The sequence below is a fragment of the Chionomys nivalis genome, chromosome 22 (genome assembly GCF_950005125.1).
Source record: "Chionomys nivalis chromosome 22, mChiNiv1.1, whole genome shotgun sequence".
NCBI lineage: Eukaryota > Metazoa > Chordata > Mammalia > Rodentia > Cricetidae > Chionomys > Chionomys nivalis.
In genome coordinates, this window is record NC_080107.1 from 7636892 (window position 1) to 7651858 (window position 14967).

Here is a 14967-nt window from a genome sequence, read left to right on the forward strand (position 1 = left end):
TTATGATGATCTATGTTCTGATCATCTTTAGGACATAGGTAAAACCTGCAGTCATCAGCTCCAGGTGGAATGGTGTGTTTGTGACTTTCTGCCTTCTCATTGCAGGGTCACAACATCTTCGCTAATTTGTCCTCCAAGGAATACAGTGACCTCATGCAGCTTCTAAAGCAGTCGATACTAGCCACTGACCTCACGCTGTACTTTGAGTAAGTGTTGGAACTTGGTCTATTTGACAGATGGGTACTAACACTCCATCTTTAATTAACGTCTGGGTCCATGCTGAATATTACATTGAATTATTCCAGCTTTGCTCTCTGTCCTCCCCTTAGCTAAACTCAGCTCATTGGGGCAGTTTCTGCACTCCAAAAATAATTCAGGATGATAGTGACAAGTTTGAAGTCTTCCTTATGCTGATGAGCCTTCTTTGGATCTCATGACTCTGAAGCCAAGTGCTACCCAGGATATTTCATATGCTGCCTACAACGGCTATTTCCAATATTATTTGTTTCTGTAATAGTGCTGACGGTGATGATGAACTATGTTCACAGATGGAAGCGTGATTAGACACTTGCCCTTTTCCCTGGTTTGTACTTTGAACAGCGGTCTGTCCCCTGTTCTGTCAGTGGTCACCAAAGGCTGTGGTCTTTTCTAGCTTTCCTGATGTAAAAGGCTTACGGATGCCCCATGCCAGTTCCTACTCTTTGTTTCCCCAACACCCAGGTGTATTTCTCCTTTTCCAGATCCGCTGTAAATTTTCAGTCCTTCCCCATTTGAGTTTTGTAACTCATGCTCTGTTCTCTCTACTGAGATTGTTTTCCTGACCTCTCATCTGTATTACCCTGATGTAGGTTAGCTGCAGGGAGGGGGTCTGAAATGCTTCATTCTAACTCCCAGCATTGTGGACACTTATCCCTGCCTTCCAGCCATTAAGAAAACCTTAAACTTAGTTTGACAGGCAAAATCCTTCCTTATTGCCCCCTCTCTATTTTCCATTCTTTTTTTTTTTTAAAAAAAATGTTTATTATTTAATTATATGTATGTATGGGGGGTTCATGAAAATAAGTGTTGTGCCCCTGGAGACCAGAAGCGGATGTCAAATTCTCTGGACCTGGAGTTACAGGCAGCTGTGAGTCACTAGAAATAGGTGCTGGAAACCTAACTCTGGTCTTCTGCATGAACAACACAGTCTTAACCATTGAGCCATTTCTCTGACCCCACTTTTCCCTTGCATTATTATCTTTCAGTTCTCCCCTATAGCATCTATCTGCTTTGACCATACCTGACTACCTATTATCCTTTGAAACAATGCCATGTCCCTTATACCACAATCATAGCATATCATCGTTCCTACGTAGACTCCGATCCCCATGCCTGCTCCACCCACTGTCTGAACTGACTCGCCCTTTCAAGTCTTACTGGACCTTGACACCACAGCAGTTATAATTAGGTTCAGTGGTAGGAAATAGAAAACCCAAAGCAGCAGTTCTCTGCTGTGTACAAGAAGCACAGAGACCCACAACCTGCTGCTGGTGTGGTGGCCAATGACGTCCTCACGGACCAGGTCTCTTCTCTCTTCCTATGACATCAGTTTCTACCTGTTAGTCAGGGACGATTGCTCAAGTCCCAGTACGACTGCTCACCTGCAGGTTAACACGAAGATGGGATAAAAGAGGCCAGCGGTAGCTCAGGTTGTCTTCCAAGGCTCTCTGGAAGCTGCCACTTACTACTTCCGCCTACATTTCACTAGTCAGAATTCGGTTTTGTGGCTACATCTAGCATCGGAGAGTGTAGGGAAGGAAGACCTTGCTCTGAATAACCTTAGAATCTAGTGACAGTGGAGAGGGCAAGAAGGGATACTAGTGCAGACAATGGGCCATCCACGCCTCAGGCATTTATTACTGGATTACTGCACGGGACAATGGACGGAGTAAAGGCTGTGAGTATTAGTGGCTGGGATTTATATTTCCTTCTGTCATCTCCATTAAGTCTGGTGACGTGAAAGTTCACTCTCCCTCCTCCTTGGGATTCTCATGATATGTCATGTCTCTAAAGGGTTAAATATAAAAGGAGAGGGCACACCACTACTGACAAGAGAAGCCTATGGAGGTGGCTGAGTGAGGTGGTAGATGACCCAGCTGGGTAGCCATAAGAGGCAGGGCTCTCAGAGGAGGAGGGCACTGAAGAGCAGCCACTCAGCAGCGCTTTGGTGAAGCTTCACGCCCAAAGCGCCATGAAAGGTGGAAGTGGCACTCAAATCTTTTCCTTTTTTGCTTTACATTTTTTTCATTTTGTAAACCAACCCCAGTTCTCCCTCCCTTCTCCTGCCTCCCCCGCCTCCCCTCACCCCAACCCCATCCATTCTTCAGAGGTGGTAAGGCCACCCATGGGGAATCAACAAAGTCTGGACTATGCAGCTGAGGCAGGACCAAGACCCTCTCTGCTGCATCAAAGCTGAGCAAGGTCTCCCTCCATAGGGAATGGGCTCCAAAAAGCCAGTTCATGCACCCAGGATAAATCCTGGTCTGACTGCCAGGGGCCCTCCCAACAGATCAAGCCATGTAACTGTCACCCACATTCAGAGGGCCTAGTTCGGTCCCATGCAGGTTCCCCAGCTCTCAGTCCAGAGGCCACGAGCTCCCGCTAGCTGGGGTCAGCTGTCTCTGTGGGTTTCCCCATCATGGTCTTGATCTCCCTTGCTCTTACGAACCCTCCTCCCTCTCCTCAACTGAACTCCAGGAGCTCAGCCCAGTGCCTGGCTGGAGGCACTCAAATCTTAGACAAGGAGATTGCCCACTACTCAGTTTACAGAGCACTGAGAAGCCCTCCCCCACTGGGAGCCAGCTTGTGTGTCTCTCCGGGAAAAGCCCAAGAAATGAAAATGGGGGTTCTGCCCTGGGGAGGACAAGCAGGTCTCAAACATAGGGGTTCAATGAAATGAACCAAGACTCTGGATTTTCTCAAATGAAAGCCCAGAACCCAATCACTCTGAAGTTTTTAGGGAGTCTATAAACCACATGCCAAAGCTGTCAGCTTCAAAGTCATAATAAACAACTGGGGTGTGTGTGTGTGTGTGTGTCTGTGTCTGTTTAACCCATTAAATTCTGGAAATACACTTAGATGGGATTTTTTTTTAATTAAAAACTCAAATTTAACCAGACTTTCTTTTATTTAGTGAACCATCCTCCCTCCCTCCTTCCCTCCTTCTCTCCGTCCCCCCCCCATTAGTCTTTTAATTCCTAACTGGGACACACAAACAGTTAACCAAAGATCAGAGAGGCTTTATTACCTCTAATGAAAAACAGACACCAAAACGGAAAAGAAAAAGCACCGTAGAGAAAACCCAGTTGTTCATCCATTAAACAATAATAGGGCTGCTTTAAGGAGTAGCAGGAGGAGGCATGACGAAGAAAGCACTGGAAAATGGAAGCATGATGGTTACAGAAAAACGAAAGCTTTGGGAAGATCAGTCAAAAGACTAAGGGCAACAAGGCGTACCTGTCTCGCAAGCCTTTTGGAGCTCTTAGATTTGCTAATCATACACCTGTTCTCCATCTCACAAATACAGAGGTTTCCATAAAGGACTGGCGAGATGGTCGGCAGGTAGAAAATGTAGGGGAGGCTGCTCATTCTTTGTTTCCTGGTTTCCTTTCTGCCCTCCCAGACCTGAATAATCACACAGAAGCCATATTAGTCACAGCACTGTTCGACCAATGACTAGGGCATATTTCTATTAATCTGTGTATGGCCAGGAGGCTGTGGCTTACAGGAAAGGTCTTTCTCCTTCCACAGCTACATGCTATCTCCCAGGCTCTGCCCACTCTCTCTTTCTATCTCTGTTTGCATTTCCCACCTGGCTTTACTTTGCTAAGCCATTGGCCCAAACAGCTTTATTTGTCAACCAATAAAAGCAACATATATACAGAAGGACATCCCACGCCAACAAAATAGTGGCTGCTTTGACTGACTACCTGGGTTTGATCTCAGAATCCACATGCTAAAAGAGAGAACAACGTCTTCAGGTTGTCCTCCAACCTCCACACATGTACCATGGCAAATGTATGCGCGCACACACGCACAATAAATGTAAAAAAAAATTTAAAGAATCTTATTTACTGTGTGCTGGCCACCTTGTTTTTTGAGACAGGGTTTCTTATTGGCTTGAACTTACCAAATAAACTAGACTGGTGGCCCGCAAGCCCCAGGAGCCCCTCTCTTTAGCTTCAGGACTGCAGGTGAGCCTCACCACACCTAGCTTCATAACGTGGGGCCTGGGACCTGAACTCAGGTTCCCATGCTTATGTGATACGTACTTTATTATCTCCCCAGTCCAACAAATACTAATATTAATTAAAATTTAAAAATGTATATTTTAGAAGCCCCAGGCTCTGTTGCTAGCTAGCTATGCGTCATCCAATGCGTTACTTCCCTCTGAGATGCCTTCCTTCCTGTATAGAGTGGCAATAACGTACTGTACGTATATTAAACATCTTATGAGTGGTGACGACGGCCTCATTGTTTTACAATCCACATGTTCTGTGGCCCTCAGGCTACCTTCACTATCATGGCCTCCCATCTTTTTCTAGACTGATGTTCCTGGATTGGAATTTATGAGAATTTATGAGAAATCCATGGTACAAGGTATTTTGGTTTGGGGGTTTGTTTTGTTTTTTGTAGTCATTTTGTTTTATTTTTTCCTGTCTGGCACTTGCAAGATCTTGTGTTAATTTTTTTCAAAATAGAAGCATTTTCTAAACCAAGTTTCCAAATAACTCTTAAAGGGACAAAGTGGGGAGCCACCTTCAGCTCTTAAAGGGACAAAGGGGGGAGCCACCTTCAGCTCTTAAGGGACAAAGGGGGAGCCACCTTCAGCTCTTGGTATCCATGTATCAAGCTGTGTCCGGGATGTGTGGAATGACTGAGCGCCGCGGGAACGCCGACAGGGAAGTTTGTTGTGAGTCCCCTCTGCTCATTACTCTGCTCTTATCTTGACACTGCAGCCCCGGCTAATGTTCGCTGACTCCCACAGAAGTGCCTTGCTCCTCCGCCAGCATGATTGTTTGTGAGGTTCTGAATAGCTCATTCTCTAATCTAGAGCTCCAGGGGACTGATCTGCACACTGGTCTGAAGTTGTGTTAACGTGTGGCCGTATTTCCCATCCAAACGATCCCTCGGGTTAATGAGGGAGAAAGAGCTTACTATATACACCGCTATCCAGGTGCTTGTATTTCACCAGTCAGAGAACTGGAAGGTGTATTGGAGAGGCCACCATCCACTTCGTCCCCTCTCTTTTGCAGATCAGGAACTCTTGGTTGAACTGTATTGCTTGGGTCACAAAAGGAATTATTGGCAAAATCTGAACCCATACTCCCTGTTTCAGGGTGTTTCCCACAACCACCACATCCTTTCTTTAATAGATGAGTCAAGAAAGAGTTCCATCTGAACTGTAGCACATTCTACAGCAACACTACCCAACTTAGGGAATGTCAGTTACCTCAACCTATTAACTGACTTGGGCCCCCTAAGCTCCTTCCCAAAATGCAGTTGGAGGCAAAGGCCTGCATTCATTTAGTTTAATTTTGAAAATAACACCAAAAAGCCGGGCGGTGGTGGCACACACCTTTAATCCCAGCACTCAGGAGGCAGAGGCAGGTGGATCTCTGTGAGTTCAAGGCCAGCCTGGTCTAGAAGAGCTAGTTCCAGGACAGGAACCAAAAGCTACAGAGAAACCCTGTCTCGAAAATCCAAAAAAAAAAAAGAAAAAGAAAAAGAAAATAACACCAAAGATGAAGTGGGGTGAAAAGCTGGGTCCAGGAAGCTCCTGTGAGGCTGTATCCCTTGGTGGCCACGACAACGGTCAGCCAGGCTGGAACCTAAAGGGATCACCTGAAACATCTCATAGGTTGTATCTCCAAATGGCCTCCAGCCTCCATCCTCATGAGCCTAAACTTGCCCCAAACCTCCCAAACTCCTGTGCATTTCCAAGCTGTTCATCCTCGGGGCCTGGAAATTCCCACAACTGCCTTCAGTCCCACACAAGAGAAGTCCAAGCACGCCAGGACATAGGAAGCCCTGCACAGGGCAGCAGTGACAGAAGTCATAGTATTGGTTGCCTTAGCAACAGCTGGAGAATGGTAGGGCCAAGAGGATACAAGGGGTCCCCTCAGACCGATTCTAGAGGTCTAGTTACCATTTGTTCTTCTGCCCTCACTGCTCAAATCAGACTTCATGGTTGACGTGGATGTGGTGTCACAGGCCCATGATCCCAGCACTTAGAAGGCTGGAGTAAAGTAAACTTGAAGCCAGCTGGGCTACATAGAAAAATAAAGTAAAAATAAAAAAAGTTATGGAAGGATTGATCAAACTATAAAGAAAGCCGCTCCAGAAATGCTCAAATGGACAGGAAGTAGATCCCACCTTTGGAGAAGGCTTCACAGCTCACACTTAGGGGCAAGAATTCCTGTCGTGATCCAGAAAGGGCAACACGTGAGATACATAGAATTGTATAGACACCCAAGCAACCACAAGACTTGTGATTTCATTTCCAATGGCTTTGGGTATCCTTGTGCCTGTATGCCACAAGCAGCACAGGAAAGGACCCGTAGGACCACGGCACAAGAACAAGCAGGTGAAAGCCTTGGTGTGGACAGCTAGCTTCTCACCCTACTGCAGGGTTTATTATTCAGTCTGACTTTTCAACTCACGAAAACTTGGCTCTTGCTGATCAGTGTTCAGTAACTGATTTCCTGTGCCTGATTCTGAGTCCTCCATAGAATAATTCTTCTCTAATTAAATAGTCTTTTCGCCAGCACAAGCAGAAATTAGATCTGCGTCAGGAGCCAGCCTCGTGACTTTGAGAGAATCACTCACTCTAAACTTTCTCCGCCTTGGTTTTCTCGTCAGAAATAGGAGTTGGGGTGTTTTACCCAGGCCCATTTGCCAGGGGCCCAGTGTGACAGTCAATGGAGATTACCTATAGGAAAGAGCTCTGGTAATTTAACACACTTTATAAAAAAGAAATCATTCAGCCAGAAACTTCATAAAACATGCGCCGTAAAAGATGACACCGGCACGGGCAGAGAGAGGGAGAGAGCTGCAGTCGCAAATGTTAAAACTCCAGAGATGGTACTGATGCCCTGCGGTATCTGTGCTGTTTCCAGACAGAAAAGAGGAGCTATTGCCTCTCCAGCAATTAGTGATGAAAACAGCAGTGATACGTCCCCAGTTCTCACAGAGGAGCTAGGCACATACATGACCTGTTTGACTCTAGAAGCAGTCGAAGGAGACAGGTAGTCTTCTGAAAGATAAAGTGTGTTGTTACGTTTTTATTTCGTGTGTGTGTGTGTCTAAGTGTGTGTGTGCATGCACACAGGTGCATCTGTGTGTGTGTGTCTGTGCGCGCGTGTGTGGGTGTGTGTGTGCTACGGTGTCTGCAAGGAGGGCAGAGAACAACTTGGTGTGGTCCGTTCTCTCCTTCCACGATGTGGGTCTGAGAAATCAAACTCAGATGATCAGGCTTGGCCTCAGCTGCATTTACTTCCTGAGCCCATTAGATACAGATAATCTTGTTAACGTCGTAGTAGGCATGGGGAAGCTGAGGACCGGAGAGCGTCAGTAAATTATTTCCTATGTTAATTTGGACAAGCCGTTGGATTCCAGACTGATTTAATCCTCTTGCCATTCTCTCTGTCGTTATTTGATTCATAGTTTAAGAGTAATGAAGGGAAACTAAGGCCCAGTCCTTGGAACACGTAGGCACCAATGACAGTAGTAGCTCCGGCCTACATATGCTTAGGTTTCAAACACAGGTGCCGCCCCGATACTGCTCTACCACCCAGAGTGACTCTATGTCCAGTTAGCAAAATAATAGTAGTAGGCTCTCCTCTAGAGCATTAGCCCTCCCTAGCCTTAGGTCCTTGGCTGAGTTTACACTACCAGGCGTGAGCTTCCTGCTGTGGAGCAGGCCTTAAATCCAAACAAAGAGTCACTGGTTAATTCCATAACATCTGTGCCACTATGGCGTCAGTGGGTGCACTTGGCCAGGTTGGTCGTTATTGTAGCTCACAGAGCTGATGACTTCCCCCCCTCGGCAGGCCATACAGCACCTCTGTCACCGTGAATGCTATGCACCTTTCTCTGTAGCTAATTCTTGGAACCTTTAAACTCGACATACTGCCCGGCATAATGAGTTCCCCAAATATCAACATTTTGACTTTGGTTTCCCATATTAAGCTATAGGCAGATAGTCTTCTCTCCATCTGACAGACTTTCTATGGCCATGACACCCTAAATGCACCCAGTCTCACCCGACAGGGGCGCCTAGGCTTACAGAGAATAATTACCTAGAGCTCCTCACGTATGCTCTGACAGATCTCCGTGACAAATAGTTAAATAATTGCCTCAGACTATTATTTAAACTGGAAATTACTAAACAATTCAGATTTTATGCAGCCACTCAGGTGCCCAGTGCCTTTTTAGATTGGTTCTATAAATTAATCAGATGACTCTTCGGTCTGAAAATTGCCACCTCCTCTTGTGTCCTACCGACACCCTTCATCAGCAAGTATGGGAGCTGTCCAAGCGAATGGTTTCTGTGCCATTGTCCTTACAAATGGAGGCGGTTAGGAGCATGTCTCAAAAGCATCCGGTGACAGTCATATGGACTGAATGATTCTGGATTGTTTAGAAGAATAGTTTAACCTTCCTTTGAAAAATTGCAGTAATATCAAGATAAATTATTAAAATATACGGTAGGATTTCAACAAATATTGCTACTGCTATTCAGACAGAAATATTCACTCATTAATCATGCAGTGAGTGTTTATTAAGACCCCACTGTGTTCTTTGCTTTTCAACTCCCACAGTTTCCGTATTCAGCCAGCCACAGGACTGGAAAGAAGAAACTGATGAACAATAAGATGTTAGTGACCAGTGGAGCTTAACCCACCGCTGTCTCTCAAACATTCTTGTATTTTGACAAAGCCTGAGGAGTTATTCCACGAAAACACTTCCAGTGTTAGGGCAGAAGGCCTGCGGTAGGTGGACAGGCAAAAATTTTAGGAGTTCCTGATATATTTCAAACTGCCATTAGACAGCTCACAGACTTATCCCCTTTCTAACAATAGGATGATGGGATAAAAATTGGGAAGTCCGAACCATGATGCTGTCTTTATGCCAGGCATTGTGCTACTCATTGAGAATATGTAAGCAGGTAAAGTGTGGCTCTTACCCTTAGGGATCCAGATCCCAATGCAGTGACTGCAGCAAGCTCCACCGTTGCATTTCTTTGTCTTGTGATTGTGACTTGGTCGAACTGCTGGGTTCTTGTGTTATCTCATCTTCCAACTTTTCAGCATTTAGAGTAATTATAGCCCTTGACTTGCTGTGGTATGCCGATTTACTCATAGTATTGACAACTCTGCAGTATCAAACATGTGATGTCATCTGGGATCTTACAGAGCCCAGTGCTAGTTTAAACCGAAGAGAAAATTCACTTAAAAATTAAACATACTCGCGGTGCAGTGGTACACACATGTGCTCTCAGAAGGCTAGGGCAGGGCAATCTCAGGTCTGAGGCCAGTGTGGGCTGTGTATTGAGACCCCTGACTCAAAAAGAAAACAATAAAATAAGCAGCTTTTCCTTTGGTTATAACCATTGAAAATTTCATCTACCTTTGCTTTTCTAGTCCCCTTTCCAAGATGTTTTGCCAAAGTCCAGAAATCTTTTCAGGATCCACATTTTAAGATGTTCATTTTATCTAAAATGTAATGGTTGATTGGTTAATTGACCAATTGATATGTGCGTGGTGTGTGTATACGGTGTGTGTGTAAGCAAACGTGTGTGCAGCTGATGTGTGTTTAGGTAGAGGCCACTGGGAATGCCTTATCTCTTGGAGTCATGGGCATCTGAGGGACACCCAGCTTGTTATGTGGGTGATGTCATCTGACTGACCAGCAAGTGCTTTTAACCACCAAACCATCACACCAGTCCAGGGGTCTGTGTTGAGATGAACTGTAGATATATGGTTTCCTGGGAGAACACAGTAAGGACAGGTGCCATCCTGCCGCTCATACAACTTTCACGACCCTACCTGGTGACTCTGGAGCTGGCATTGTAGGGAAGACCTAATTTTGCCTGTCACTGAAGCAACAGAATTTCCTCACCTCTATGGACTTCCTGAAGATTCAAAGGCATTACCTAAATACAATGTTTGTACCTGATATTATACACGTACACATTCTACATTTTGCAAATATATATATTTACAAAAAATACCGATAAAAATGTACATAGAAGTGATGATTTCTCATTTGTAATGCCTTGAGGATGTCCACAAGCCAGGAAGGCTCTCGGCGCAGTGCCGGATGCCGGATGGGAAATCTCTGGGATTATTTTTGAGGGTGATTTTAGTAGTTCTGTTCGAATGATGCCCTTTTTTTTGAAGACTGCTATTTTTCTGAGTGGCACATATGTCAGTAGAGCAGAATAAAAGCCTAATAAAAACATACCTGATTATAAATGAGATTTTCCAGTAAGTTGCTTTTCACTAGCTAGGGTGCTTGACATCATCCTTGAGAGCCAAGGTTCCCAATGATCTGTCTGAGAAGTTAACGACATATTTCCCCGTGACAAAAAAGTCTGGATCCAAGGGTAGTATATAGTTTTGTGGGTTCATCTCATTTTAATCCCATGACTGAGTTTGGTTTCGGTGATTCTAAGACTTTCTCACTTGAAGCTCTCACTAGTAAACGTTTTATCATTGGAGAATTTGTTCAGGTGATGCTACTCAGTTGCACATGGGAGACCTGGGGCTGTTGGCGTTTACATACTTAAGTGGGCATGGAGGGAACAGACGGCTGGCAGGCCGTGAAGGTCAGAGGACAACTTGCAAGAGTCAGTTTTCTCCTTCCGCCATGTAGGCTTGGGGGTTCCAACTCCGTTTGCCAGGCTAGGCAGCAAGTTTTCATTAACTGTTTGAAAGAGAATTTGAAAGGTGGTGGGAGGGCTAGAGGAAGAATTGAAAAGAATTGAGGATGAACTTTTCTCAAATCGCATTATATGATTGTACGAAATTCTCAAACAATAAAGAATAAAAGGGAATGAATTTCCCTATATTCATAACTTTAAGATATACCTCCTTTGTCCTTCCCATACATCGGGAGATGTATAGGCATAGGCATGGTGTGTGTGTGTGTGGGGGGGTGTCTGGGTGTGTGTCTGTGTGTGTAAAACACTTATGCACTGTGCTACTTGCTTATACACGCCAGTTGTCTCATTTAATCCCCGCAGTAAGTCTGTGAGTTAGCAAACGAAATACCCAAATTGTTCCTTGGGAAATGGAGGCTCCAAAGGCTTTAGTAACTCCCTGCAGGCAAGTACAGCAAGTAGACAAATGAGCTACAGTTTAGACATGGCTACTGCTTGACCCTGTACCCTATGAACTCAAACACCGAGGTGGCGAGTTATTGTTATTCTTCTGAGCTGGAAAACAAATCTTCGTCTTGAATTTACTGCTAGGGAGTTTATCTTGTCTTGAGTTTCCCGTGTGGGGTGATGAGAGAACCTTCTGAAGTCTCCTGCTTTTTGTCTGTCCTTGCCTGCCTCCTCTGACTTCCAGTGTCACGGTGGCTTCACAACACACTGTCTGCACTGTGTTCTGTTTCACGGATCTATACTGTCCTTTGTTGTAAGTACATTTAGGAATGATTGCTGCTTCCTCTTGATGTCTCAACATTTTTAAGTGATTTATTTTGATAGTTCTTCAGCCTCGTGATTTCAAATATTGAGTTACTGAGTTCAGGTGGTCTTATATTTTCCCCACAAATGTGTTTATGTCACTCCACAGACTGAGAAATTTCATTCCAGGGGTTTCTCCCCTTCTTTCATTTGATTTCCCTGCAGGAGAAGAACTGAGTTCTTTGAGCTTGTCAGCAAAGGAGACTACGATTGGAACATCAAAAGCCACCGTGATGTGTTTCGGTAAGAAAAAGCACGCATTTGGGTACACTTTGCATTATTGGATATTTTAGTCATGCTTTTTCTGTGCACATTGGAAAAGTCAGATGATCAGCTGAATAGAACCTAAGTAATTCTCCCAATTTGTCGGAGTAAGCAGCCTCACAGGGACTTTTCCCTGTGCAGTAGACACCTCTGGGGTGTTACCCACGGTCATGCTCCCAGCTGCACTCACAGAAGTGGAGCAGTCTGGTAGCTTCGTGATAAACACAGAATCCTGAACCCTTTATTCTCCTTGAGACTGTTACTTAATCTCTCTGCACTTTGGTCTGTAAATAAGAATAGGGTCCCTCTCTGAAGTCACAGTGAAGGTTTTGTCAGCCAGCAGTCAGTCCTTTAGTTAGGAAAGCCCCTAGGACAGAAGCAGGGGGAAAGCCAGCACTGCCAAATGCTGCTGCAGGGGATCAGAGCCCAACAACAGACCAAGCTGTCCCCTCTTCGCACAAGCTTAGCATAGGGGTGTTTGGATAGTGCTCTGGTCCAAGGGGCTGGCTGGGGCTGGCGCTGCCTGGCTCGCCGTGAATGACCCATTGTTAGCTGGGCCCCTGCCCACTCCAATCCTGCTCCACCATCTGGGCAGCAGACATGTTTCCAAGACATTGAGATCCAGCAGGGTTTAAAAGTCTAGCTGACAGCAGGACGATCCTCTGACCTTTCACAACACATTCTTTCTTCCAAAAGCAGCCAGCCAGCGCACCTCCCAGGGCTCCGTCCCGTGCTGTTTACTCTCCAGCAGCAGACGGGAGACGAAAGATATGCCTTAGTTTCCGCCCACCCACCACATCTGATAGTACTCTCTATCAATGATTTGAGTTATCTCCAGTGCTTCCACGGTTCAGTGTGAAACTTAGTTAAATCCACCCCTGGAAAACCTGATTCACGTTTGTTGTGCCTGTGTTTTAGCGTGCAAGATTAAGGAACGCCTTAGCTGGGTATGGTTTGGGTTGTTGGTTTGTTCGTTTGTTTTTTGAGAATGTGAATAGAGCGGTAGCCACCAGGTAGTAACCCAAGTGACACAGTGTGGCTCCCTCGGGGAGATCTTGGCTCTGTGGAGCTGTGAACATAAAAGAGCGCCCTACACAGCGTGTATCTCACCTCTGTAGTGTGGATTTCTGTCCTTTGTCGTCAGTGTTAAGTCAGCCACGCAGGGTGATATACTGATCGCCTTGCTTATGGCTAAGCTGGGGGGCAGGCAGGGAGCCCCCACTGCACATTATTTTAGCCACAGCCTGCTTGTCTGCTTGCCTCAGGTGTAGACAGAGGGCTCTCCTGCTCTCCTCAATTTGCTGCAGACGAAACAAAAGGGCGACCCGGGAGGATGTGAGAGGCCTTTGTCTTCCAGGCAGCAGTGGCTGCCTGGGAGAGGCACAACCAAGCGACTTTAAACAACGTGGCCCCTTGTGGAGGAAAGACGTGGGCTGACCCCGGTTCCGTGTTATTTATTTATGGATCTAGAGTGAGTTTGTTTAGGAATGCAGCGGAGGAGCGTTCAGGCTGTTCGGTTCTGTTTTTCAGATCAATGTTAATGACAGCCTGTGACCTTGGAGCCGTGACCAAACCGTGGGAGATCTCCAGACAGGCAAGTGATTAATGGCGGAGCTCAGCAGAGGAGAAACTGAAGGGGGCGGGGCTGAGCACGGAGAACAGTCTTTGCCCAGGTGCCGGCCTGGCACGGAGCCACAGCCGGCCAAGCCGGAAGGCCATCTTACCCCACAATCTTTCTTCCTGTGCTCCCACTGAACAATGCTATTTCTGGCTGCAAGATTTTTGTAACGTGCTAAATCTGAAGCACCCTTTGACCATCCTGAAGGCAAACTGTTCATAGAAAAAAAAATACTGTTTTTGAATAAGTAATCTTGTGTTAGCAAAAGATCCTGTTTATCACTCATGAAAAAGAAAATAGGAAAAGTGAAATTCTGTTCTGTTTTCAAGTACTAGTTAAGCATCAGAGGGCTCTATGGCCAATGCGTGCTGTGTCCCATTTAATTTTTTATCAAGACTAATAGTTATTTTACAGTTTCTCAAACACCCAAGCATTGCATTATTTCTTATGCAATGGTAGTTTTGAATATAATATAACATATTATATTCGATATATTGTTGAATATAATATAATAGCTCCCCAGCTGCTTGACTACCAAGATCCTTGTTTACTAAGAGGGGTCAATAGCTCTTTAGGTTTCCTCCCCCTCTTTAACTTAATCTTATTGTATTGTTTTTCTTGAGCCAGGATAACTCTATAGTCTTGAGGCTGCTCTCAAATTCTTTGGGTCAAGTAATGCTCCTGCCTCAGCCTCCTGAGTGCAGGACCAGTCAACAAAAAATTCGCTAAGTTTTGTGCGATACCTTTTATGGGGGAGATAAGGTATATTCATATAATAATAAATGATTTTTTTGCCTGTGATGTTTCATTTCGTGTATGGTAGGTAGTTAGTACAAAGGCTGAGTAACCACAACACAGAGATATCGTGTCACGATCCCAGAAACCTATAACCATTCCCTGAGAAGAAAAGGACAGTTTTCTGTTTGCAAGAGTAGAGGTAAGGATCTGCTGAGGGAGAAGAACCTGGACCATCCAGATGGGTCCCAACTCCCATCACAAATGTCCTTGTTAAAGAGCAGAGAAAGCTCAGGATTCAGAAGAGAAGGCAACGTGAGAGTCCAACAAATGCTGAAGTGATCATGTCTACACCCCAAGAAGTGCTAGAAGCTACCAAGCACTGAAAAGAGGCAAGGATCAGACAGAGTCTTCAAAAGGACACACCGACAACCCCTGGGCTTCTGCCCATCACCCTGGTGTGAACCACTGGCCCCAAGAACTATGCAAGAATAACTTCCTGTTGTCTTAGCCACAGAGTTTGGAGTGAGGTTTTTAGAGTTTTAAGAAATTCATTCACTTCACAAATGGGAAGGATGGGACTTAGCAAGGCTAAGCAGCCCAAGGTCTTCTATAG

The 14967-nt window shown here is 45.3% G+C and overlaps 1 protein-coding gene across 1 annotated transcript in view; it reads left to right on the forward strand.

Annotated features, from left to right (window-relative positions):
- Positions 1-14967, forward strand: part of Pde11a (phosphodiesterase 11A) — a 270583-nt gene that overhangs the window by 220352 nt on the left and 35264 nt on the right. Inside the window, exons 15-17 of the mRNA XM_057754935.1 lie at positions 106-206; positions 11900-11977; positions 13529-13592. Coding sequence (XP_057610918.1) covers positions 106-206; positions 11900-11977; positions 13529-13592 — 243 coding nt within the window. The remainder of the gene's footprint in view (positions 1-105; positions 207-11899; positions 11978-13528; positions 13593-14967) is intronic.